At 42.9% G+C, this 27,918-nt stretch overlaps 2 protein-coding genes across 12 annotated transcripts in view; both read left to right on the forward strand.

Annotated features, from left to right (window-relative positions):
* Positions 1 to 379: 379 nt before the first annotated feature.
* LOC129838472 (ATP-binding cassette sub-family D member 2-like) lies at positions 380 to 20,636 on the forward strand. The gene is made up of 10 exons (XM_055905451.1): positions 380 to 1,321; positions 1,650 to 1,830; positions 4,852 to 4,973; positions 6,996 to 7,164; positions 10,483 to 10,577; positions 11,127 to 11,272; positions 12,059 to 12,204; positions 14,928 to 15,012; positions 15,209 to 15,334; positions 17,359 to 20,636. The coding sequence occupies exons 1-10, from the start codon at positions 380 to 382 to the stop codon at positions 17,570 to 17,572; spliced, it is 2,226 nt and encodes a 741-aa protein (XP_055761426.1). The 3' UTR covers positions 17,573 to 20,636.
* Positions 20,637 to 21,625: 989 nt separating this feature from the next.
* LOC129838326 (kinesin-like protein KIF21A) overlaps positions 21,626 to 27,918 on the forward strand; it is a 39,459-nt gene continuing 33,166 nt past the window's right edge. For 10 of the 11 annotated variants that reach the window (XM_055905246.1, XM_055905247.1, XM_055905248.1 and 7 more), the window contains exon 1: positions 21,627 to 22,000. In XM_055905246.1, coding sequence (XP_055761221.1) covers positions 21,960 to 22,000 — 41 coding nt within the window. In that variant the 5' untranslated portion in view covers positions 21,627 to 21,959. Of the gene's footprint in view, positions 22,001 to 27,918 lie in introns of all 11 variants that reach the window. The other variant, XM_055905245.1, reaches the window with a different exon arrangement.

Consider the following 27,918-nt stretch of genomic DNA (forward strand, 5'->3'; position numbering starts at 1 on the left):
GTAGCCGATTATAATGACGCTTCAGTTGAAGACGAGAGGCGTTGGTAGTAACCACGTTATGACACTCAATAACAAAATATAGTCACAATACAGTGTGTGTATAATAAAAACGTACAGTAGGACCTCATTTGAATACGTCCCTCAACCGGATCGTGTCTTTCCGGGGTGTTGCCTATAAAAAAAATAAAACACTGCCAAAACAAATGACGGAAACACTAGAACGTAGCTAGCGGGTGGGTTTTCTAGCTTAAACATCTCACCGTTGTATGAGGGAGATGGTTTTTTCTTTTCGCTTCAAGATCCATAATCATACTAAAATCCCGATGGATGTAGCACGGAAATAACCAGACTAGCTCTTTGATCGCTGCGTAGGGGAAAGATGTCCAATATACTTGATGCGGCGTTCAGAGTGAAATGGGACCGGACGACTGCAGCGAAGCGAGCTATCTTTCTCGCGGCCGCTGCCTACGGGGTGAAAACCCTGTACCCCATCGTCTGCAGACAATTCGTGAAACGGAATGAATGCAAGAATAGCAGGGGCTCTAAAGGAGAGGAAAATGGCTCGACGGTTTGCGTTAAATCACAAACAGATGAACTGAGTCATAAAAAGTCTCCTGGGGTAAACGCAGAATTTTTTAAGCAGATACTTGAACTCATCAAAATCCTCTTTCCAAAGCTTGTTACCAAAGAGCTCGGATTGCTGTCTCTGCATTCGGTCGCGTTGATTTCACGGACATTTCTGTCTATCTATGTCGCAGGCTTGGATGGCAAAATTGTGAAAACAATCGTTGAGAAAGAACCACGCAGCTTCATCATCCAACTGATGAAATGGCTCCTTATTGCCATTCCGGCCACATTCGTGAACAGTGTTATCCGCTACCTCGAGTGCAAGCTGGCCCTCGCCTTCCGCACACGGCTAGTGGACCATGCCTACACCACCTATTTCACAGACCAGACCTACTACAAAGTCAGCAACATGGACGGGAGACTGACCAACCCGGACCAGTCTCTTACCGAGGACGTAATGATGTTTTCCCAATCCGTTGCGCATCTCTACTCGAACCTCACCAAGCCCATCTTGGATGTGATACTCACCTCCTACACACTCATCCAGACGGCCCGGTCCAGGGGGGCCAACGCCAGCGGGCCGACCCTGCTGGCCGGGCTGGTGGTGTTTTGCACGGCCAAGGTTCTGAGGGCCTGCTCGCCGAAATTCGGAAAACTAGTTGCTGAGGAGGCCCACAGGAAAGGCCATTTGCGCTATGTGCATTCCAGGATCATTGCCAACGCAGAGGAGATAGCCTTCTACAGGGGCCACAAGGTATACAAGAAGGATGCATGGTGGATGTTGCATGCAAAGTCACTATGTATTTATTACAATAGAAATACCAATGGGTTGGATCCAATGCACACCCATGACATCATATCCAATTCCCAAAAGGGCATTTCAATAATTTGATTGACAGCCTCCTCGTATGCACTTGTTTTAAATAAGACTGTCTGCAAGTGCAAAATAACTAACATGCAACGTGAATGTAATGTGAAATCTATTGTAATCCATTTGTTGTGAATGTGTTATGCTGTGTAGGCTAGATACTTTTTTGTGACTGTAATGTAAACTGTCTGTCTGCCGGTCCTGTGTGTGTCAGGTGGAGATGCGTCAGCTGCAGAAGTGTTACCGGGCCCTGGCGGAGCAGATGAACTTGATCCTGTCCAAACGTCTGTGGTACATTATGGTAGAGCAGTTCCTCATGAAGTACGTGTGGAGTAGCTGTGGACTGGTCATGGTGGCTGTGCCCATCATCACAGCTACCGGCTTCGCTGACAGCGGTAATGGTCATCACGACATCATCTTGTTTTCTTCTAAAGCCTCTTGTTTATCAAGTACAGCATCTCCGCGGAGGAGGGAATTGGTTGTCATGGTTTATCTCTGTTTGTGCATACCAGCAGGTAGCCTATTCCGCCTTTCATTGGAACCCGATTGACATTTCATTCTATTCAGGTCATTTTGTGCTGAACTCACAAAGCCCAAAAAACAGTCCCTCCACATTTGCATATTCCACATACAGTAGTAGCTGATCAGCATGTGTTAACCCACAGGAACCAACTATCTCAACGATACCCTGTAGGTGTTATTCAACAAGGACTTTGTTGTGCTGATAGGGGTATATTCATCCTATTGTCCCTATTGTCCTGTTAGCCGCTAACCAACGGAATGCTACTGTTGTCTCCACCAGCGGTGGCTGCTGATGGGAGGTCAGCTCATAATAATAGCTGGAACAGAGCAAATGGAATGGCATCAAACAGATGGAAACCATGTGTTAAAGATATAGCCCTTGGTTCTCTCCTGACCTGACTGCCCTTAACCAACAGAAAAACATCCTATGGCGTTCTGCATTAGCATCGAACAGCCCCCGTGATATGCAACTTTTCAGGGAAGCCAGAAACCAATATACACAGGCAGTTAGAACAGCCAAGGCTAGCTTTTTCAAGCAGAAATTTGCTTCCTGCAACACAAATTCAAAAAAGTTCTGGGACACCGTAAAGTCCATGGAGAATAAGAACACCTCCTCCCAGCTTCCAACCGCCCTGAAGATAGGAAACACTGTCACCACCGACAAATCCACTATAATTGAGAATTTCAATAAGCATTTTTCTACGGCTGGCCATGCTTTCCACCTGGCTACCCCTACCCGGGACAACAGCACTGCCCTCCCCTCTGCTACTCGCCCAAGCCTTCCCCATTTCTCTTTCTCCCAAATACAGTCAGCTGATGTTCTTAATGAGCTGCAAAATCTGGACCCTTACAAATCAGCCGGGCTAGATAATCTGGACCCTTTCTTTCTAAAACTATCTGCTGAAATTGTTGCCACCCCTATTACTAGCCTCTTCAACCTCTCTTTCGTGTCGTCTGAGATACCCAAAGATTGGAAAGCAGCTGCGGTTATCCCCCTCTTCAAAGGGGGGGACACCCTTGACCCTAACTGCTACAGACCTATATCTATCCTACCCTGCCTTTCTAAGGTCTTCGAAAGCCAAGTCAACAAACAGATTACCGACCATTTCGAATCACACCACACCTTCTCCGCTATGCAATCTGGTTTCAGAGCTGGTCATGGGTGCACCTCAGCCACGCTCAAGGTCATAAACGATATCGTAACCGCCATCGATAGGAAACAATACTGTGCAGCCGTATTCATTGACCTGGCCAAGGCTTTTGACTCTGTCAATCACCACATCCTCATTGGCAGACTCGACAGCCTTGGTTTCTCTAATGATTGCCTCGCCTGGTTCACCAACTACTTCTCTGATAGAGTTCAGTGTGTCAAATCGGAGGGTCTGTTGTCCGGGCCTCTGGCAGTCTCTATGGGGGTGCCACAGGGTTCAATTCTTGGACCGACTCTCTTCTCTGTTTACATCAATGATGTCGCTCTTGCTGCTGGTGATTCTCTGATCCACCTCTACGCAGACGACACTATTCTGTATACTTCTGGCCCTTCTTTTGACACTGTGTTAACAACCCTCCAGGCGAGCTTCAATGCCATACAACTCTCCTTCCGTGGCCTCCAACTGCTCTTAAATACAAGTAAAACCAAATGCATGCTCTTCAACCGATCGCTGCCTGCTCCGGCCCGCCTGTCCAACATCACTACTTTGGACGGCTCTGACTTAGAATATGTGGACAACTACAAATACCTAGGTGTCTGGTTAGACTGTAAACTCTCCTTCCAGACCCACATCAAACATCTCCAATCCAAAGTCAAATCTAGAATTGGCTTCCTATTCCGCAACAAAGCATCCTTTACTCATGCTGCCAAACATACCCTTGTAAAACTGACCATCCTACCAATCCTCGACTTCGGTGATGTCATTTACAAAATAGCCTCCAAAACCCTACTCAATAAATTGGATGCAGTCTATCACAGTGCCATCCGTTTTGTCACCAAAGCCCCATATACTACCCACCACTGCGACCTGTACACTCTCGTTGGCTGGCCCTCGCTTCATACTCGTCGCCAAACCCATTGGTTCCAGGTCATCTACAAGACCCTGCTAGGTAAAGTCCCCCCTTATCTCAGCTCGCTGGTCACCATAGCAGCACCTACCCGTAGCACGCGCTCCAGCAGGTATATCTCTCTAGTCACCCCCAAAACCAATTCTTCCTTTGGACGCCTCTCCTTCCAGTTCTCTGCTGCCAATGACTGGAACGAACTACAAAAATCTCTGAAACTGGAAACACCTATCTCCCTCACTAGCTTTAAGCACCAGCTGTCAGAGCAGCTCATAGATTACTGCACCTGTACATAACCCATCTACAATTTAGCCCAAACAACTACCTCTTTACCTACTGTATTTATTTATTAATTTATTTTGCTCCTTTGCACCCCATTATTTCTGTCTCTACTTTGCACTTTCTTCCAATGCAAACCAACCATTCCAGTGTTTTTTTTAGTTTTTATTTTACTTGCTGTGTTGTACTCACTTCGCCTCCATGGCCTTTTTATATTTTTATTTATTTATACATATATCTGTTTGCCTTCACCCCCCTTATCTCACCTCACTTGCTCACATTGTATATACTGTAGACTTATTTTTTTCACTGTATTATTGACTATATGTTTGTTTTTACTCCATGTGTAACTATGTGTTGTTGTATGTGTCGAACTGCTTTGCTTTATCTTGGCCAGGTCGCAATTGTAAATGAGAACGTGTTCTCAATTTGCCTACCTGGTTAAATAAAGGTTAAATAAAAAAAAATAAATAAAAAGGTGTTCACAGATCAGAAAGCCAAGGGGCTACGGGCCCAGTATGTCATCTCATAGTGTCTATCCTTAATTTCCCCTCTCACAGAGACTGCGGACGGTCAGACTCAGGTGCTGGTGAGCGAGAGGACGGAGGCTTTCACCACCGCCCGCAATCTCCTGGCCTCTGGAGCTGACGCCATCGAGAGGATCATGTCCTCCTACAAAGAGGTGACGTCTCACGCTTCTCTCTCCTCTCTTCTCTCCCTCCTTCTCTTCTCTCTCTCTCTCTCTCTCTCTCCCTCTCTCGCTCTCTCTCTCTCTCCCTCGTTCTCTTCTCTCTCTCTCTCTCTCTCTCTGTGTCTCTCTCTCTCCTGTCTCGTCTCCTCTTACATTCAAGTGGCATTCGAGTGAATGGACAGTGTTAGGCTAAGCCATTAGACCCACTCATGACAAGAGGACTCTCAAACGGTCTGACCAACACGAAGCAACACCAAAGAAGGGCCGTGCTCATTCATTGAATCATAGGGACGTAATCCCTTATTGTAATCCAAAAATGATGATGTACATCCATGCATTTTTTTTTTTTGCAGACATTTATTTTTGAGTTACCAGAATTTGTCCCAAAATGACATTTTATGTCCCCCATCACGGTGCTGATTTGAATGTTGTCTGTGTCGGTGGTCATATGCCCACTACAATATTTGTGAATATGACAGTTATATCTACAATATTACATGGATGTGAGAAAAGGGCTGATGTACAAGAAAGTGCAATGTTTCACTCTGTAGGGGAGGGTACAATAAGAGGAATTGAGTATTGTTGGTGTCAGACTGTGGTTCTTGTAATCCTTTTCCTTGCAAATCAGTATCACACTTCCTACTGAAGGTTAGGCTACATTTTAGTCATATACCAAACAGTGTGGAGAACAAACAGGGTACGAAAAATAACAGAATATGATTATTAGGTAGTGTTTTGGATGTCACCCAACAAGGCTATGCATGCAGGGATTCCACTCAATGCACTGGGTTCTGTGATGTGTGTTGCCTTGGCACCCTAAGAGGCAGGCAGAGATACTTTCCTGAGGGTAATGTTCACTCACTGTGGCTCACCCTGTGGCCCTGTTCAGTGTTTGAACAGTGCCACACACCCAAACAGGTTATGTAACAGTAGGGTATGTTATGCAGCAGGGACACACACATGCACCCTGTTCACCCACGAGTGAGTGGCCAAGTACGACTCCAACACCATCGTTAAGTTTTCTGACGACACAACAGTGCCTGATGACAGACAATGATGAGACAGCCTATAGGGAGGAGGTCAGAGACCCCCCACTAACATAGACGGGGCTGAATTGGAGATGGTCGAGGTCACCAACAAACTATCATGGTCCAAACACACAAGACAGTTGTGAAGAGGGCACGACAACAGCTTTTCCCCAGATTTGGCACGGTCCCCAGATCCTCAAAATGTTTTACATGTCACGCCCTGACCTTAGAGAGCCTTTTTATGTCTCTATTTGGTTTGGTCAGGGTGTGATTTGGGGTGGGCATTCTATGTTTTTGTTTTCTATGATTTTGTATTTCTATGTTTTGGCCGGGTATGGTTCTCAATCAGGGACAGCTGTCTATCGTTGTCGCTGATTGGGAACCATACTTAGGTAGCCCTTTTCCCTCCTTTCAGTGTGGGAAGTTGTCTTTGTTTGTGGCACTATAGCCTTACGCTTCACGGTCGTTTTTGTATGGTTCAGAACCCTTCTAGAACCCTTTTGTCTAAGAGTGTATAATCGTCCCATTAGACAGGCTATGTTATCTGTGGGAAGGCCTCGGGCCGTCATCAGTACTGTGTGTTCCCTAAACACAGATACAAACAGCTATGAAAAAACAGCAACACCAGCCATTGTTCAGTCAGATTAAGCTATGAGTGAAAATTAGTTGCATAAATTATACAGAGGGCTTTTCCATCATTCAATCAAATAATGGCCCTTCAGCTTGTACTGTAATCCTGACCAGATTTTCAGTGCACTCCACGATACACTGCTATACACCAGTTCTGCTGCTGGCTGCTCTTGTAGTTCAAGTTGAAGAGTTTTCCCAAAGACACACACACTGCTCTACTTTGCACACACCTGTCGGGCAATGGTTTTGAACGCTGTTGGGTAAGACGACCTAACTGACCCCTTTCAGTTCAGTCTGACTCCAGTGTTATTTGCCTCAACAAATGACCTCTGACCTTTCTTGTTGTCTGTGATAGGTCACAGAGCTGGCGGGCTACACGACACGCGTCTACAACATGTTCCTGGTGTTTGGCGAGGTGCAGAGGGGCGTCTACAAGCGCTCGTCCACTTCGACCATGGGAACAGGAGAGAAGAAGATTGTGGCCAGGCCAGAGATGCACATCGACGGGCCTTTGGAAATCAAAGGTAGACTATCTGAGATTTTTTACACATTTGTCCAGAGGTACGTAGGATACACTTACACATGTGAGACGCTCAAACGTCATCCTATTCCCTATTCAGTACACAACTATACCATAGTATACTACAGTACTACATTAGGGGGTTGTGGTAGAATCTGGGTTAGAGGGGGGCTGGTAGCCTGGTAACCGAAAGGTTGCTGGTTCGAATCCCCGAGCTGCATGCAGGGAGTGATCCGGCAGCCGGAGGGTTACCAGCTTCAATGATATTTGTACGTCTGTAACTTTATCACTCATCATTATTCACGGATTCATTCAGGATATTCCGTAATCACGATAGCATCCACATGAATGTAGAAGTGTTCAGAAACAAAATAATCTGAAAACACAACCAAAATAAACAGGAAATGCATCCAACAAGTTTGTAGTCACAAGATTGATGTAGTCATTGCGTGCTAGGAATATGGGACTAAATACTTTAATTTGAACATGTTTTTTTACAGGCTAGAGAGAGACACAGGGTCCACCCCAAATGGCACCCTATTCTCTATATAGTGCACTACTTTCAGTGTTTCCCCATATTCATTTACAAGTGGCAGGCCACCACTTCTAAATTGTTGCCGCCAATGTTATATATATTTATATACTGTATATAAAGAAAAAATTGGGATGTTAAAATGTTTTCACTGTAAAGTTAAATGACTAAAACAGATCACGTAGAAAAGATAATGGACCAATATATTAAAAATCAAATATGAGAATCTTCGAGAACTAACAATCACCAAAATAAAACTAGACAGTCAGGGAGAATCTAAAATTACCAAAATTGCATGGCATTATTTTGTGACAATGTTTGAGTCATTCAGATAGCATACGAACACTGCATAAGTGTGTAAAATTGCAGGAAATTTGCTCTAAACGGCACATTTTCTCTCAGCCCCATGGCAAAATGTATAAAATTGCAGGAGACTTACTTTAAAACTGAAATGTTTTCTCCGCCCCGTGACAGAATGTGTAGAATTTTGGGAAATGTGCTTAAAATTATATTTTGTTTCTGTGGCCAGGAGGAGGGCCTCTAAAATGTTCACCCGCCTGGAATGACAAGTTATAAGGTATATTTGTGGCATTTGATGCATTCGTAGTCTGTTGGGGTTTTTCAATTAGGTACAGTACATTCTGAAAGTATTCAGACCCATTTACTCTTTCCACATTTTGTTACGTTACAGCCTTATTCTAAAATATGTTAAATAAATATTTTTCCTCATCAATCTACACACAATACCCCATAATGACAAAGCGAAAACAAGTTTTTAGAAATGTTTGCAAATGTATTAAAAATAAAAAACAAATACCTTATTTACATAAGTATTCAGATCCTTTGCTACGAGACTTAGAAATTGAGCTCAGGTGCATCCTGTTTCCATTGATCATCCTTGAGATGTTTCAACAACTTGATTGGAGTCCACTTGTGGTAAATTCAATTGATTGGATATGATTTGGAAAGGCACACACCTGTCTATATAAGTTCCCACAGTTGACAGTGCATGTCAGAGCAAAAACCAAGCCATGAGGTTGAAGGAATTGTCCGTAGAGCTCCGAGACAGGATTGTGTCGAGGCACAGATATGGGGAAGAGTACCAAGACATTTCTGCAGCAATGAAGGTCCCCACGAACCCAGTGGCCTCCATTATTCTTAAATGGAAGAAGTTTGGAACCATCAAGACTTCCTAGAGCTGGCAGCCGTACAAACTGAGCAATCGGGGGAGAAGGGCCTTGGTCAGTGAGGTGACTAAGAACCCGATGGTCACTCTGACAGAGCTCCAGAGTTCCTCTGTGGAGATGGGAGAACTTTCCAGAAGGACAACCATCTCTGCAGCGCTCCACCAATCAAGCCTTTATGGTAAAGTGGCCAGACGGAAGCCACTCGTCAGTAAAAGGCACATGACAGCCTGCTTGGAATTTTCCAAAAGGCTCCTAAAGACTCTCAGACTATGAGAAAGAAGATTCTCAAACCAAGATTGAACTCTTTGACCTGAATGCCAAGTGTCACGTCTGGAGGAAACCTGGCAACTTCCCTACGGTGAAGCATGGTGGTGGCAGCATCATGCGGTGGGGATGTTTTTCAGCGGCAGGGACTGGGAGACTTGTCAGGATCGAGGGAAAGATCAATGGAGCAAAGTACAGAGATATCCTTGATGAAAACCTGCTTCAGATGGCTCAGGACCTCAGACTGAGGCGAAGGTTCACCTTCCAACAGGACAATGACCCTAAGCACACAGCCAAGACAACGCAGGAGTGGCTTCGGGACAAGTCTCTGAATGTCCTTGATTGGCCCAGCCAGAGCCCGGACTTGAACCCGATCGAACATCTCTGGAGATACCTGAAAATAGCTGTCAGCAACGCTCCCCATCCAACCTGAGACCTGGAGAGGACCTGCAGAGAGGAATGGGAGAAACTCCCCAAATACAGATGTGCCAAGCTTGTAGCGTCAAACCCAAGAAGACTCGAAGCTGTAATCGCTTACAATGCAGATGGGCCAACCCAAACTTCAGCCTATTTATTTCTGGCTACAGGTTCTAATGCTTTTAAAGAGAAAATGACGTTTCAGATGGTGTCAACATAATCATATATTCTTTCATTTTGGAGTAGAATGTCCTTTTCAAAAGAATGACGTCCCCCCCACACTAACTTTGCCATCGCTGCTGAAAAAAATCCTGGTGGAAACACTGGCTTTTGACCAGAGACCTATGAGACTTTGTCAAAAAAAAAAAAAAAAGTAGATCCTGCGTATCTGTCTTGCTGTTCTTTCTCACCATCTTGGTCTAAAGCCAGATATCCATCCTCAGCATCAAACGACTCATCTGTAATCATGATATAAGATGTTTTATTGTTTCATACACCGGATAGGTACAGTGAAATGTGTTGTTTTACAGGGTCGGCCATAGTAGTACGGCACCCCTGGAGCAAATTAGGGTTAATTGCTCAAGGGTACATCGACAGATTTTTCACCATGTCAGGCCGGTAGTCGAACCAACCACCTTTCTGCCACCTTTCTGTTATTGGCCCAACGCTCTAACTGCTCGGCTAATACCAACGGTGAACGTGTGCACCCGGACGTACTCTTCGCTAACACAGCTAGTTAGTCAGTTGGCCACGTCCTCGGTATCTACAGCTGCACTTTGTTACACTTTCTCACACTTTTTAAATGCTGCCACACATTCGTCTGGCAGCCACATGCACTCTGGTTGACTGAACTGATCGTATGAATTATTGATCGACACACAACGACCAGTTTTCTTTTGTCTTTTGCCTTTGTCTTCTGCAGGAAGAGTCATCGACGTGGACAACGGCATCGTGTGTGAGAGTGTCCCTATCATCACTCCCAATGGAGACATAGTGGTTTCCAGCCTCAACTTCAAGGTGCGAAATAACACAGCAAAATCCCGGGTGATGTTCAGTAGTGATAAAACGTTTTCAAATGAAGTGAAATACTTCAAATGATGTACTACCTGAACTTATCCAATAAGAAAACAGATTTTTGTTTCCATTTCCAAAGTGTTGTGAAAGCGCGTCCTACTAGTACCTGTGATGTGTTTGTTTGCTGTTACTATTTCCCTAATCCTCCAGCCATCTTCCCCCAGGGTAGGGTCTACATGCTTTGTCCTTTGTTGTGTTACCGGGAAGTTAGCTCACTTTGAGATTTGAATGTATTTTTGAAGTGAACCCTGGCTAAGAGAAGGAAGCACACGTGTAATTATCACACACACACACACTACATTGCATAGTATAAAATAAGGACAGTATTGTTTCCTAATACTCAACATAAACCATGACAACAACAAAAATATGTTGGGACGACATACAATCAAGTTGCCAAACTCATGTCATGGGTTGTTAGACACATCAGCTGTGAGGAAACTATTCAGTCCTCCAAGGCTATAACGTGTGTGTGAATGTTGTTTCTTGCAGGTGGAGGAAGGTATGCACCTGTTGATCACAGGTCCTAACGGCTGTGGGAAGAGCTCTCTGTTCAGGATCCTCAGTGGGCTGTGGCCTGTCTATGGGGGGCTGCTGCACAAACCCTCCCCACAACACATGTTCTACATACCACAAAGGTCAGTGGTTGTCACTGTCACACACATCCTTATGCCCACACATGTACCGACTCTGACACACATGTACCCATGTATAGATATCGGATCTTCATTTGACCACTCTTTTGTTGCTGCAAATGTTACTGCACAACGGGAAATGCAAACGGGTTTAAAAAGGCTTCTAACGTTTGTAATTTCCACTTTAAAAATGTCAGACTTGATTTGCACTAACAAAAAATGGATCAACCCCTACAAAAATGGCCATGAATTAAAATCCACATAATTCACATTTCCTGTTGCTGCAGGATTATTTTCCTGCTGTGGCAAACTGGCTCAAATGAAGATCCTACATGTACCAGGCTTGCATAGAGGCACACACACAAGCATGCATGGATGAATATTCTATATGCACAAACACACACACACACACACACACACACACACACACACACACACACACACACACACACACACACACACACACACACACACACACACACACACACACACACACACACACACACACACACACACACACACACAGTTAAATGTATTGAAAATCAGCAGTAGGTAACCTTACCCTCTAGACTCTGTAACTGGATCTCCATGGAGAGTGAGAGAGAGTAACCAGACCTTAGAGTAGTAAAATATTTACCACATCCTCCAGGTGTTTTGACGGCTTTACTGGAATGGTGAAACGCGACACACACATACACAGACCTCTTTACCCAAATGTTGTGTCTGACTAGCTCTCTCTCTCTCTCTCTCGCTCTCCCTCTCGCTCTCTCCCTCTCTCCCTCTCCTCAGACCGTACATGTCCATTGGGACCCTGAGGGACCAGGTGATCTACCCAGACTCTCTAAAGGACATGCATGACAGAGGCTACAGAGACAAGGACCTGGAGGTCATACTGGACATCGTTAACCTCAACCAGATAGTGACCCGCGAGGGCGGTAAGAACCCGGGGAGGGATCCGAGTCAGCCTAGAACAGAAGGGCTGCGGGGGTCTGAAGGTGTAGTAACAGGTGCACTTTGAAAAGAGCTGGCCGTAGCCTGACAAAACTCCCAGTAACCTATTTTTAAGCCGTTTACCCTTGAGATGAACGATATGGTTTCCAAGGGGATTCCCAAACAACAACTGACATATACTGAACGGGGCCCTCTTAGTTCAGCTAACACACCCTTCCTAAAAAAGTTTCTGTATCTCTTATCATACTATGCGTTGACTGTAGTGCATTTGACCACTCAAGAAGTTATTTCTGTATTTTCTAGTGGCATCAGTCTGTCCCTCTCCATATCTTTGGTCTTATTAAGGACATGTAGAGTGTAGTTAATTGGAGACCAGTGTAGAGGTCGACCGATTAGGAATTTTCACCGCCGATACCGATACCGATTATTGGAGGACTAAAAAAGTCGATACCATATTAATCGGCCGATTTTTTTAAATGTATTTGTAATAATGACAATTACAACAATACTGAATGAACACTTATTTTAACTTAATATAATACATCAATAAAATCAATTTAGTCTCAAATAAATAATGAAACATGTTCAATTTGGTTTAAATAATGCAAAAACAAAGTGTTGGAGAAGAAAGTAAAAGTGCAATATGTGCCATGTAAGAAAGCTAACGTTTACGTTCCTTGCTCAGAACATGAGAACATATGAAAGCTGGTGGTTCCTTTTAACATGAGTCTTCAATATTTCCAGGTAAGAAGTTTTAGGTTGTAGTTATTATGGGAATTATAGGACTATTTCTCTCTATACGATTTGTATTTCATATACCTTTGACTATTGGATGTTCTTATAGGCACTTTAGTATTGCCAGTGTAACAGTACAGCTTCCGTCCCTCTCCTCGCTCCTACCTGGGCTCGAACCAGGAACACATCGTCAACAGCCACCCTCGAAGCAGCGTTACCCATGCAGAGCAAAGGGAACAACTACTCCAAGTCTCAGAGCGAGTGACGTTTGAAACGCTATTAGCGTGCACCCCGCTAACTAGCTAGCCATTTCACATCGGTTACACCAGCTTAATCTCGGGAGTTGATAGGCTTGAAGTCATAAACAGCTCAATGCTTGAAGCATTGCGAAGAGCTGCTGGCAAACGCACAAAAGTGCTGTTTGAATGAATGCTTACGAGCCTGCTGGTACCATCGCTCAGTCAGACTGCTCTATGAAATCATAGGCGTAATTATAACATAATAAACACACAGAAATACGAGCCATTTGGTCGAATCCGGAAACTCATCTCGAAAACAAAACGTTTATTTATTCAGTGAAATACGGAACCGTTACGTGTTTTATCTAACGGGTGGCACCCATAAGTCTAAATATTCCTGTTACATTGCACAACCTTCAATGTTATGTCATAATTACGTACAATTCTGGCAAATTAGTTCGCAACGAGGCAGGTGACCCAAACTGTTGCATATACCCTGACTCTGCGTGCAATGAACGCAATAGAAGTGACACAATTTCACCTGGTTAATATTGCCTGCTAACCTGGATTTCTTTTAGCTAAATATGCAGGTTTCAAAATATATACTTCTGTGTATTGATTTTAAGAAAGGCATTGATGTTTATGGTTAGGTACACGTTGGAGCAACGACAGTCCTGTTTCGCGAATGCGCACCGCATCGATTATATGCAACGCAGGACGCGCTAGATAAACTAGTAATATCATCAACCATGTGTAGTTATAACTAGTGATTATGATTGATTGTTTTTTATAAGATAAGTTTAATGCTAGCTAGCAACTTACCTTGGCTTCTTACTGCATTCGCGTAACAGGCGGGCTCCTCGTGGAGTGCAATGTAAAGCAGGTGGTTAGAGCGTTGGACTAGTTAACCGTAAGGTTGCAAGATTGAATCCCCGAGCTGACGAGGTAAAAATCTGTCGTTCTGCCCCTGAACAAGGCAGTTAACCCACTGTTCCTAGGCCGTCATTGAAAATAAGAATGTGTTCTTAACTGACTTGCCTAGTTAAATAAAGGTGTAAAAAAAAAAAAATCTGATTGTTATAAACTTGAAATCGGCCCTAATTAATCGGCCATTCCGATTAATCCGACCTCTAGACCAGTGGTCCTGTTATTCTCCAACAATCAGCTCTATTAATGTGACCTCACCACTAAGCCTGGTCTTTCTAGGTTAGAGCCATGAAAGGCTGCTTTGTAACCCCTGTGTGAATGGTTCCTAGCCAGAGGAGAGGGTCATTCAACTAAAATAATCTTGGGATCCCTCCAGAAGGGATTATTATTATTTTTGTTCACAAACGCTGGCTGTGGAGACATTGAAGTCCTGCGTTTTCCTCCTGCATCATTGTTCTAAATCGGGATTAGAAAGTATTAGGTTTCTGGTCTTTTGAGATGAAAATGAAGCCTAGTAATTTAAACGGAAAAGACACAGGACGTCTTGGCAGCGGGACAAAGAAAATGCTTGTTTTTAAGCCTTAGAGAGAGACAACTTTTGTAAGTCAGTCAGTCTCCTATTGAATATTCTTGAACTTTGATCTCTCGCCACAGTTGTTACCATGGTTACACTCAATGTAAACCCTTTGCGTTGGTCTTTGTGTAGCATTTAACCTACTTAATTCCAATGGAGAATAAAACTGTAGTCAATGACAGTACTTCCAATATTAACTGACTTTGATGTGTGTCTGTTTGCCTGTGTGTAGGTTGGGATGCAGAGATGGACTGGAAGGACGTGTTGTCTGGGGGAGAGAAACAGAGGATGGGCATGGCTCGCATGTTCTACAACAGGTACAACTTGGCCTGCCATCTTAGGCCTTCTTAAACTCTGTATGTCTGGATTGGAAAAATGTAATAGACTGTGCTGTTGATTGAATAGCCCATATTCCTTTCTTGTTCGATAGTTGATTGATTGGTGGCTAGCTGATTTAATTAATCGTTAATTCGAAAGTTATACACTTCTAAATTCCTTTTTCTTGTGTGTCAGGCCAAAGTACGCCCTGTTGGATGAGTGCACCAGTGCTGTCAGCATTGACGTGGAGGGAAAAATATTCCAGGCTGCAAAGGATGCTGGGATATCCCTACTGTCAATCACCCATAGACCCTCCCTCTGGTAAGAGATAGATATCATATCTGGACCAATCTGTCCAGCCCAATTCTGATCTTTTTTCCACTAATTGGTATTTTGACCAATCACATCAGATCTTTTCACGTCAGATATTTTTCAGAGCTGATCTGATTGGTCAAAAGACCAATTCGTGAAAAAATATCAGAGACACTATGCAGCCATAGTGTCTCTTCCGACAGCCGCTGTGTCTCCAATACTTAGGTGGAGCACCATGAGTTTGGCAAGCAAGACTAGTCAGATAGTTTCTTAAAACTTGTTTGGGATAGGGGGCAGCATTTTCACTTTTGGATGAATAGCATGCCCAGAGTAAACTGCCTCCTACTCAGTCCCAGATGCTAATATAGGCATATTATTATTAGTATTGGATAGAAAACACTCTGAAGTTTCTAAAACTGTTTGAACGATGTCTGTGAGTATAACAGAACTCATATGGCAGGCAAAAACCAGAGAAAAAAATCCAAACAGGAAGTGGAAAATCTGAGGTTTGTAGTTTTTGAACTCACCCCTATCGAATACACAGTGGGATATGGGTTATTTTTAACTTCCTAAGGCTTCCACTAGATGTCAACCGTCTTTAGAACATGGTTTCAGGCTTCTCATGTGAAGGGGGGCCGGATGGGAGCTGTTTTACTAAGGGGTCTGCCTACAGCCTCGTTCTCAGTCACGCGCTTTCACTTGAGAGGTTGCTCTTGTTCCGGGGCATTTCTACAGACAATGGAATTCTCCGGTTGGAACATTATTGAACTTTTATGATTAAAACATCCTAAAGATTGATTCTATACTTAGTCTGACAAGTTTCTTCGACCTGTAATATAACTTTTTGAACGTTTCGTCTGAATGGACCAGATCGCGCTTTTGGATTGTTTACCAAACTCCCTAATAAAATGAGCTATTGGACGTAAATGGACATAAATGATGGACATTATCGAACAAAACAAGCATTTATTGTGGAACTGCGATTCCTGGGAGTGCATTCTGATGAAGATCATCAAAGGTAAGTGAATATCTCTAATGCTATTTATGAATAATGTTGACTACCCAACATGGCGGATATTTCTCTGGCTGGTTTGGGCTCTGAGCGCCGTTCTCAGATTATGCTTTTTCCGTAAAGTTTTTTTGAAATCTGACACTGCGGTTGCATTAAGGAGAAGTGTATCTAAGGTTTCATATATAATAGCTGTATTTTCATCAACATTTATTATGAGTATTTCTGTGAATTCATGTGGCTCTCTGCAATATCACTGCATGTTTTGGAACTACTGAATCTAACACGCCAATGTAAAATAAGATTTTTGGATATAAATATGAACTTTACCGAGCAAAACATACATGTATTGTGTAACATGAAGTCCTATGAGTGTCATCTGTTGAAGATCATCAAATGTTAGTGATTCATTTTATCTCTATTTGTGCTTTTTGTGACTCCTCTCTTTGGCGAGAAAAATGGCTGGGTTTATCTGTGACTTGGCGGTGACCTAACATAATCGTTTGTGGAGCTTTCGCTGTAAAGCATTTTTGAAATCAGACACTGTGGCTGGATTAACGGGAATTTTATCTTTAAAATGGTGCCTAATACTTGTATGTTTGAGAAATTAGATTTATGAGATTTCCGTTGATTTGTATTTGGAGCCCTGCCATTTTATTGGCTGTTTTAAAGAAAAACTGTATAGAAACTTGCAGAAAAAAGGAAATGCAAAAAACTACCGCAAAACAAGTAGTAGCCTATAAGCAAATGCACTACTAGTTGTCAAGTCAGCAGTGCTCTGTTCTTTATTTTCTCTGAGTTAGCCTCAGGCGTTAGAACAGGAACAGGACACACACATGCGCCATCACTAACACTAATGTTTCATAACATGCCACAACCATAAGGTCAAAGACAATTGTATACTATTTGGAAATAATGTTGTGCTTGGACTGGATAGTGAACGAATTAAAAAGAGAAACATAGGGCGACCATGAAATAATCCCATCCTTAACCCATATTCTTGTTCCACTTTTCATCCCGACAGGAAGTACCACACTCACCTGTTACAGTTTGATGGCGAGGGAGGATGGAGGTTCGAGCAGCTGGACACCGCTACGCGTCTCTCCCTGACCGAGGAGAAACAACGGCTCGAGTCTTCACTTGCAGGAATACCCAAGATGCAACACAGACTCAACGAACTCTGCAAGATCCTGGGAGAGGACTCGGTCCTCAAAACAGCCGACGCAGCAGAGGAATGAAAGAAAGAGCGAGATGTTCAGAAAAGTCAAAAGTATTATTTTTTTGTTTCAACGCACACCAAACGCATATTCCCATACGTTTCCAATGTTGGGGTTGAGTTTTAAGAATTCAATAACAATGTTGTTTTCTAGATGAATAGTTGAGAGACTTTAAAATCTCTGACAAGCTGAGACTAACATTTTATTTGGTTGAACAATGAAGTCAAATTATTTTGCATTTATAGCACTACTCAATTTGAGGAATAGTTCATTGTTATCGCTGTAGTTTGCTATTGCTGTAGTTATCAAGTGCTGAAGTAGTATGCTTGTCCTCTTTTTTGTGAGACGGTATTTTCCTCCTTTTATTGAGTAGATTTGTTCGTTTTAATAAAACACCACTATGGACAGGAAAATGCACAACGCTCTCCATTAAAAATGTGTAGTTTTATTAGATGAGTTTAAAAGGTTGACGTTTTGGCCTTTAATAGCCTTCTATGTCAATCTTTTAAACTAGTCTAATATTTTTTTTTTAAATAATGGTGAACTAACGTTGCACCTTTTCCTGTCCAATGATGTCTACACATTTTTGGATTTCCCCTCGACCCAGTTTTTACAAATCATATCAAGTTATTCATTAAGGTTAGGCTAATAAGCATACCGTTTTTAAGGTAACCCAACTGCTCAAATGTAAAGTACCACAGCTGCAATAAATGAGTGCCCCTTTCTGTTATCTCAGCTACTGGCGCTGGGTTATGTCATAAGGACATCTTTCTTATAACATTACTGAATGTGTTTTTTCACGGGTTATTTCCTCAGAACTGCAGTATAGTAATATATTCAAAATACCTCAGTAGCTTTCAAAATATGTGGCTCTGCATTTTAAATAACACCCTTCCTTAGACCTATATAGTGCACTACTTTCACCTTTGTTAGTGGCTAAGAGATGGTTATCTTAGGAGCTTTTATTGGACATTAGTGCATTAGTGACAGAGCTGTGGGTCTGTTGCTATAGGCTTCTGGTTTACTGAACAAATACAACGAATTTCAAGGCATTCTGTCTTGTCTCCAGCAGAGCACAGCAGGAATGGGACTGGGCTCGCTCGCACAAACGCACGCTAACGCACACACACACACACACACACATCGCCTGGCAAAGCCCTACTCGCTGTCACTAGGGTAATATCTGTGGAACAGAGGTGTTTTGTGTTGTCTCAGTCTGCAATCTTCACCCCTATAAAGATAAGTCGCATCTTCAGCAAGAGGTTTACATTGTGTATTACAATAACCGCTGTTGTTTTCCGTTGTAGTTCAGTACAGTTTACTTGGTTGCTGAGTTTGATTAACTGTTACTTTGTTATATCCACCCAGAGTAAAATCAATCTATTTCAGCAATTCATATTTGTTACCAGCGACCTATCTCAGACTTTATACTGTGAACTTTGTTTCTTTCTTTTTTTGATAATGTCATAAAAATGTATTTTTAATGTAGGGATTTTAGAGTTTGCTAATGCCTCTTCAAACCTTAGTATGTACTGTAAATCTTCTGCTGAACAAAGCTGTCATTTCAGCGCTGCTGAGGTTAACATAGGTCAAATCCAAGACCAGTCCTTCTAGTACTGTAGCCTTATAGCCTGGCTGTGTTAGTGTATCCCCTATACCAGGGTTCTCCAACTGGCGGTCCGCGGTCCGAATTTGGCCTCCCAAGAGAGAAAAAGAAAGTGAATTTTTATTGTTGTACATAAAAGACTGTAAGAACACCAGCAAATCAGCTCCAAGTGATTAACATTTTGAAAATGTCAAATTATTGCCACGCATAATAGAGAGATATATGTTATCGTATACAGATGCAAGCGAGGTTTGAAATGATTATGTTAAAGTCAAATATTATATCTGTTTGGGCTTCTTGCAGTCAATTTGCCGTCTACAAATTATTTGTAATTATGTTCCGGCCCCCTGACCATCCTCTCAAGAGAAAAAATCAGCCCGTGGCTGAATATAGTTGATCCCTGCCCTATACTGTATTTTCAATCAGTGACACATACTAATGATGGGTTATTTGATTGGCTTGGTAACGACTGTGACGTATCAGAATGAAATCAGTAACCACAATGGCAGGATGTGTAACTGAAATATTTTTACCACTACATCTCAGACGAAACTGTCTTAAAAGAGAAGTGACAATGGAAAAGAATGTATTTGAGTTATAAATATGTACACTATATATTGTAATGTATACTTTGTTAATATGGTACTTATATTTGCCTTTGCATGGAATGGGTGAGTGAGTGATATCTCAATCACATGTTATATTTGAATTGTCTCTTTCGATCAATGCTAAACAGAGAGCATTGTGGGAGGATAAATACAATAACTTGCACTGTGAATAGTTAGTTGTTCATGGAAATAAAGTAGTGAACGTTTGTAATATACTTGGTTAGAACTACTGTTATGAAATAGGTTATACGCCTGAAAAGAACCTACATATTCAGGCTTCTCATTCCTTGGGATTCTAACTAATACTTTGTGTCTTGAAAAGGACACGTGACACAGTTTAAAACCTGATTTCCACGTACTGTTAAAAAAAGAAACATTCTGTGTTGCTCAGCCCTGTTGATAGGAAGTGTCTACAGTATACTACTGGATGAAACAGTGTCTTAGAGTGACTGAGAATGGTATGGAATGAGTAGAATCAAGAGGTGATGCTTGAAACGGTATACATGTTGACCATGAGTGTAGCTATCTAACCAAGACTATGGATCAAAGTCAAACTAAATCAAATATACTTTGGTATTCTCTAAAAGTGTAACTGTTAAGTTAGGCCTACTCTAGTATGTTCCCACAACACTGGCTTACTTACAATTCTTTGATACAATTCATTTTTCTAATAAGTGGAACATCCGAATGTACTGTATTTGACATGTATTATAGCATTTTACTTTGTCATCGGCAATTCATTCCATTTTGGCAACTGTAACAATTTAAGTTTGATTTGCAAAATGGTTGTTCGTTTAATGGTACCTCTTGTAACTAATGCATGTGTCGTATCGTGATTTTATTAAAGAGAGTAACACACTCATTTATGTTATGTGAATGGGGTCTGTGTTGTGCTGTAGGCCTTGTGATGCTGTTTCAGTCTAGAGAGACATGGGACTGAGGGACAAGAACAGGCATTGTCTCCCCTCTCTTCTAGTCTCCTTCTGATTTTTTTTAATGGTGAGAAAACAAAAAAACGTTTTCAGCCCACCTGTCCTGGTGCTGTTGTTCGTTCTGCATGCGAGGTTGTGCACTGAGTGTTCATTTACATCAATGTGAATCCAACATGTAGTCTCAAATATGCTTCAAATCATATGCTTGGCTCATGACACTTTTGCCTTTTGAAAGTGTATTTTCCTGTAAATAAAACATGACAACCACTAAGACTGTAAAACTCAAATAATGGATTCATTGTTGTGTTGCGCTGTCATGAGTCATTAGTTGGTCGCTTATTCCAGCCTAGTTGGTCGCTTATTCCAGCCTCAGAGTACAGGGGTATTCAATGTAACGTGTATCTGATGCCATCTGGTGTATAAAGACGGGAAATATTTGGATCACACAGCACTGTTGTAATCATAACCAATGACCACACGATGGTGCTATACTCCACCCATGCACCCGTACATCGGTAATGTCATTTCGACGCTAACGATTAGGCCTACGCCATTTGGTATTTCACAAACATATTCGCATTAGATTGGAATGTCAAACCATATGGCTACATAGAATATGGTCAACCTGGATCTGCGGTTTTTAACTGCATTGGACGTTTTCAATTGCATTGCAGAAAACAAGGTGGTGTCATTACTTGAGACTCGGCTAGTGGTCATCAATAATTCAACCTTTTCCGTCAATTGAGAAGGTTATATCATTTACCGAACACTTTTACATTCTTCAGAAAACCATAGACATTCACTTGAATTATTCCATTGAATGATGTGGAAATAGAGCGACTGCGATGATTCTTCACTCATTCAATGGGGGGGGTGATATTTTCCCTCTGTCAGATTGGTAGGGTGCAGAAGGCGTGGCTTGATTACGTTTCGCTCCTCCGGTCGCACACAGGAGCGAGCAAGTGTATTATTCTGTCCTCGCCACCTAGCATGGCTGGCCTCTACACGGGAATAATGCGATGTCGTAGAAAATGTAACCTCGAATATGATTCCGAATGCGCCTCGCCCGAGATAGAGCACAGAGAATAGCACGCCAATGCTCACGTCGTATTGCAATTATTTATATGAAAGTGGATGTGAGCTGTGGTGGCTCAAGCGCTTCGGTAACGGAGCTGCCTGCTGCACACGGATAAAGAAACAGAAAATCCAGCTATTTATATCGTGGTTGTTCCAGACGTGACGAACCTCCGGACTTCGTAACCATGAGTGGACAGGACGAAAGTTCGGTGCGGGTCGCATTGAGGTAAACCTGTGACATTGGATGGTGTTTTGCTCTGTCGGAAAATGATGCTCTTGGACACGACTCTCCAGGATAACGTACCTATTATTAGTGTGACCGTGCCGGTGTTGATAAACCACAGCACGGGCTGTTATAATGGCCCAATTACTGTGAAATAACATTAATGTGTGTTTAGCCTTAACAAATGAGCATTCATTCCAAAAATAACGCACGGTAGATTAAAATGTGGCAAAGCAATCAACGTTTACGTAGGGGTTGGCGATAGCCACAACAATACGTTTCTCCTTGTATTTATTCTAGGACGCTTGTCAAATGTCAAACTACTTAAGCAGCACGGCCTTGGATTTGTTTAAGTGTCACCATATAGACCAACCAAGTATATAGCCAGCACAATTTCCTAGGTTATGTTTAATGAGTTTCCTTTGTTGATGCCTAAGGTACTGTACAGTACTCCGTTTCTCAATGGCCTGGCTGCAGACATGACGACTACATGAATTTATGAATGAAGGAAGGAGGGGCAGATATGACAGGAGAAAGCAATACCCCCCCCCCCCCCCCCCCCCATCTCGATCTGATCCATATCAGACTTATCCATACATGTCCCAGGTGCTAAGGGTTTGCAAATGAGGGATTTAGGAAGAATGACGGAACCAGAATGTGTCATAGGTCTGTAATGTCATGTGAGAGGGATCAGTGGAAGACAGAGACTAAGACCTGTCCTCTAGGTTAGTCTCTCTCTCTCTCTCTCTCTCTCTCTCTCTCTCTCTCTCTCTCTCTCTCTCTCTCTCTCTCTCTCTCTCTCTCTTCATTTTAAGAGCATTGTTGTCATGGGAAACATGTGTTTACATTGCCAAACCAAGTGAAATAGATCATAAACAAAAGTGAAAATAAATAAAATAATTAACACTCTCTCTCTCCAGTTACTGCAGGCAGACTTTGACCCAGTATTCTCTTTACTAAGTCTCTGTCTGGACTGGGCCTTGGTTTTACAAGCCTCTCTTCTATGTATAAATGCCGCCATATTCATGAGACAATATACTAGCAGCAAGCACATCTACATAACACGATACTGTAGAGACTGTTTTAATTGCGGACATGTCAGGCAGACAGTATTTCGAGTTTTCAAAGACGATATACAACTGTCATTTCACATTGAACGCATTTAACTGCAAATAGCTAGCTCCCCACAACACAGTCGCAGACAGACACCAGTGTGTGTAAACCCTTGTATCCATCTGCATAGAACGCCTCACGAATCATGCGCTAGCTTTGTGTACTGTACGCATTTGCCAGTACTTTTTTCCACTCTCTCTCTCTTGCAACTTTAATTTGGTCTTTTGTTTCCTCCACAATCAGGCTCCCACTCATTATTCTCATAGAGGAGCCAGAGGAGAGAGTACGGTATCTAACTGTGATCACGAAAACGGAGACATGCAAAGACTCAGGTGATCAGATAGCTTGTAATAACATGTCGAGAATATGTTTTCAACATGTTACATAGGACCCTTGATTTCCAGAAACTCTGGGTCTTTATTAACAGGTTTTAGGTGTTCTAAAACCCCCACACACCATTGCCCCTTCAGGAATCTAACAACATCTTTATCACCTGCCCTTGGGCCCTGATATACATTTTGGAACCTGTCACTAATCCAAGTGTCCAGTGTATGGGTCAGTAAGCAGATCCCTTAAGCCTACAGTACAGGGATACCTTCCCTGACCCTGCTGTACCCTGCACCTTAATGCTCTCCCTGCTAGCCTGAGAACTCCGGCTCCCGCTGAGCTCACTTCATCAGGTTATGTACACATTGACTCACGCACCCACACGCTAGCACACTCTCGCCAAGTCCCTCTCTAAGCCTGTAGCTCGCTTTTCCTTTCTCTCTACCTATCCCTGTCTCGCACACACTCCGGCTCTCCGGCACACACGCACTGGCAGGACAGCCGTTACACTGGCTCATAAACGGATCGGCACTGTTTAATCTTCACGAAACCCCTCAGACAGACGCATAGACCTCCGGTACAAAATGTTACACACACTCCTGAGATCTAGAGAGTCGTTACAGAGACACAGCCCCGCGTCTGTCTAAGCCCGCTTTCTGCTGTTGCCTTGGGTCCGTTAGGCTGATTGTCTATCTGTCTCTGTGTCAGAGGAGTTCTTGCAAGGTGACATCAGCTTTGTCTGCTGTCTGCCAACCTGTCTCAAGGATAATGCTATTACATAGGCAATTTCATATTCTGATCTAATATAATACAGCCTGGTGGCCGCCAGATCTGTATGTGCTTGCCTTGATCCAACCCTACTGACTTGAAAGCACGTGAGTACATATATTTGGCAACCACGCTAACTTACTTGAAGCACAAAAACATGACACAAAAAGTTAAAACATCCACTTAATCATTCGTGTCATGACTTTACAACGTTATCTAAGTTGCTATCGTCTCAACTACAACTACACAGTACATTAGCTACGATGAGTTATAGTAACATCCATAAGAGACCCCCCCCCCCCATGGCAACACTGTAATTACTTCTGTGTGTTGGTGGAATCTGTTGAGCAGCAACTTTACCACAGTCACTAAGTACATGTTTAAGACAGGTTGACTCACAGGTTTTCACTGACTTGTAACAGTTGAAACAGACACACACACACACACACACACACACACACACACACACACACACACACACACACACACACACACACACACACACACACACACACACACACACACATACACACACACACACACACACACACAGCGATCACCAACCAATGTAGCTTGTTGTTAGATACAGAGCCTGCGTGTGCCAGTTGGCCTAATGCTGTCTGTTAACGAGGCTTAATGCTTCAGCCCCAGTTCCGTGCACAAGGCTCATATGGTCCATTATCATCCAAGTGCTGTTCTGGTGGAGTTAATGAATGTGACAAGTAAAAGGTCAATGCTTTTGCACCAGAAGTGCACAGCAGTGTGTTTAGGGGTGCGTTACTGGGACAGAGTTAGTCAGTGACTCTCATGAACATATGTTTTCCAATGCTGTTTTCGAACATAAATTACTGGCATATAGATTTTTCTTCGATTTTTTTTTTTTCTTCTGTGCATTACACATTTTCATTTTGTGCACATTACACGTTTGCACCCGTTTCATGTTTTTAGGCCAGTGCTGTTAAAACCCACAGACAAAGGTATAGCTGTCCTGAACACAACTATATCAAAGTATTTATTCACTGGGCAGTCTCGTATGAGTTCAGTCTAAATGGAATAAACAGATAGATTTGAGCAATTTAGCCCATGTAAGTGTTAGTATGTTTGTTTGGTAAAGTAAAGTGTGACCAGATGAGCCAGTCAAGTGGTTGTTTCACGAATATCCTTGAAGTGAATGAAGCATTAATTATGCAGAGCCTCAAGCCTGGAGCTACGCTACAGTGTTGGTTGTTTCAGGTTTCAAGGTGTTCACGTTCGAAGCCAGACAGGCCTTTTACACTATTTCAGCCAAAGGCCAAGTCTAAAGAAGACACTTGTTTCAGAGAGCAATAGAATTGGCACGATAACAGACATGTCATGTTATGTTAGTTTTACATTTTTATTGTGTCCAGCTTCTGTTTCGGATTTTCACATGTGGGGCAAAAGTCACCGAAACAGCTGCTATTGGGCAATGGGACCAAACCCTCAGAGTAACGTCCTTTCCACTAGTTGGGTTTTCAGAGTGTCCATCAAAGCGCAGCTCCTCCCCAGGGTGGATTATTCATAAATATGCATGAACCATCTGCCGGCACACGTCATGTGACATTGCAAAGTGTCCTTACTTACTACGAGAGACAATAGCAATAGTTACTGTGTCTATTCAATCTCATCCACTTCTCTCAGTATCCAAGTAAGGTGTTGTAGCTGAATCCTTCTGGCTGAGACTTGAGTCAGAGTCCAAGTCCGAGTCCTTTATACTAGAGTAGTGTAACACCGCCCCAGCCTGCCAGCCAGAGTGTTTACTTGCTAATATTAGTTTTATATTAGGTGTTTCACACATAGAGATGGGATATGTAATCTTTCATACAACACACAACAGGCCCTAAAATCCCAACATGGCCACAAACCCTTAAAACGGCACAACAGAATATCACAAGAAAAGCTTGTGTTGGCTCGAGGTCAGATACATGAACTCAGCCCAGATTGATAAACTGATGTGTTTTAGGAATCTCACTGGTATCCCATTGCCAGAAGAGAAGAATGTGTCCCTCAATGTATTTTCCTTCTCATTGCCCTTGTCCGTGACATTGCAAAACATTTTTGGCTTGTTTTTTCCCCATCCGAAATATCTCCCAACTCACAAGGTTGTATGTCTGTCCTCTTATCTAGTGTTTTGACAGAGATCCCTTTGTGGCATAATGGTATTTAACTGTCACAACAGAATGTTTCCATATATGATCGCTGTTATTTTGTGTTATTCGTCATACGGCTGGGCTTGAGGAAGATAAGACGGATGAGTGTGTATTTGTGTGTGTGTTTGTCCTCTGTCTTTTGTCCTGGTTTCTCCCCAAACTGACAGTGTGAAACCGACAGCCACTGCGTGGACCCCTGCATCCCCTTTTCCTGCTCTTCCCGATAGCAGCACCGTGAAATCTGACCCAGGAAGCAGTAGAGCTGTGAACCCTCTGCCCAGTGTGGTGACCCTGTGAATGGACATCACTCACCCGTGTAGAAAAGCCCTGCCAGATTTAAGCCAGGGGAAGAGAAGTGGGGGTTCCAGAGTGATATAATTCTCTGTCTGAATCTCCCCTTTCTTTCACTAGTGGCTTTGGTAACTGAAGTGACATCATTAGACTGGACACTGAGAGAGTGAGATTTATTCATTCAAAGAGCATTTGATGAAAACATTTGGTGAAGACATTTGATGAAGACATTTTTAGGAAAAAGTTGGTTGGTTTATTTGGTTTGAGGCGCTTACTTGTATAATTTTCATCAGTTGATCATTGTTGAAAACTGCAGTTTTGTCTTTCTGTGCTCTGAGGCGAAAAGGCCTGTTAGTACCTGTTAATCACAGAGCATTGATGTTGAGAATTATCCAATGACTTGCCTCATGATCTCCACTCCAGTAAAGTACTTAACAATGGACAGACTGTTCCTAAAAGCAAGTACAATGGACCATAACTCAGTTGAAGACTGACACTGTTGTTGTCAGCTGTGATTGTTTACTGCAGCTACTGTGTTACTCACAGTGATGCTCTGTAAACGTAGCTTAATGCACGTATTCGCCGTTACAACCCTGTCATTATGACAGACACTAAACAATGTGTGAGTCAGATGCTTCTAAGGCAGAAGGAAAAAGAAAAATCACACCTGATATCCTGAACAGTGAATGATGACAGTTGACATCCTTATCCACACGCACGACACACAGTGTTTGCCTTTTGCATTTTGCTTCACAATGTCATAATTGAAACAAACACAACATTAGAGTGTCAGGACAGCAGCACTCTGTATGGAATCCACTCCATATGACGACAGTGGATGATGTCAGTCAGATGACAGTGGAAGTAATATTCCCATTTAAGTGCCTTTTTCTCCCCCAGCCCATTTCTTCACCCCCCCAGCCCATTTTTTCACCACCCCCAGCCCATTTCTTCACCCCCCAGCCCATTTTTTCACCACCCCCAGCCCATTTCTTCACCACCCCCAGCCCATTTCTTCACCCCCCCAGCCCATTTCTTCATCCCCCCCCAGCCCATTTCTTCATCCCCCCCCAGCCCATTTCTTCACCCCCCCCCCAGCCCATTTCTTCATCCCCCCCAGCCCATTTCTTCATCCCCCCCAGCCCATTTCTTCATCCCCCCAGCCCATTTCTTCATCCCCCCAGCCCATTTCTTCATCCCCCCAGCCCATTTCTTCACCCCCCCAGCCCATTTCTTCACCCCCCCAGCCCATTT

This window comes from Salvelinus fontinalis, chromosome 39 (assembly GCF_029448725.1).
Source record: "Salvelinus fontinalis isolate EN_2023a chromosome 39, ASM2944872v1, whole genome shotgun sequence".
In the NCBI taxonomy this organism is placed as follows: Eukaryota; Metazoa; Chordata; class Actinopteri; order Salmoniformes; family Salmonidae; genus Salvelinus; species Salvelinus fontinalis.

What these genes read in the sequence shown, in the direction of transcription:
- LOC129838472 (XM_055905451.1), top strand. Translation starts at nt 380, where the DNA reads ATGTCCAATATACTTGATGCGGCGTTCAGAGTGAAATGGGACCGGACG. An exon ending in CGGGCCTTTGGAAATCAAAG is followed by an intron (nt 7,165 to 10,482) that starts GTAGACTATCTG and finishes TGTCTTCTGCAG; the next exon opens with GAAGAGTCATCGACGTGGAC. An exon ending in GCTCGCATGTTCTACAACAG is followed by an intron (nt 15,013 to 15,208) that starts GTACAACTTGGC and finishes CTTGTGTGTCAG; the next exon opens with GCCAAAGTACGCCCTGTTGG.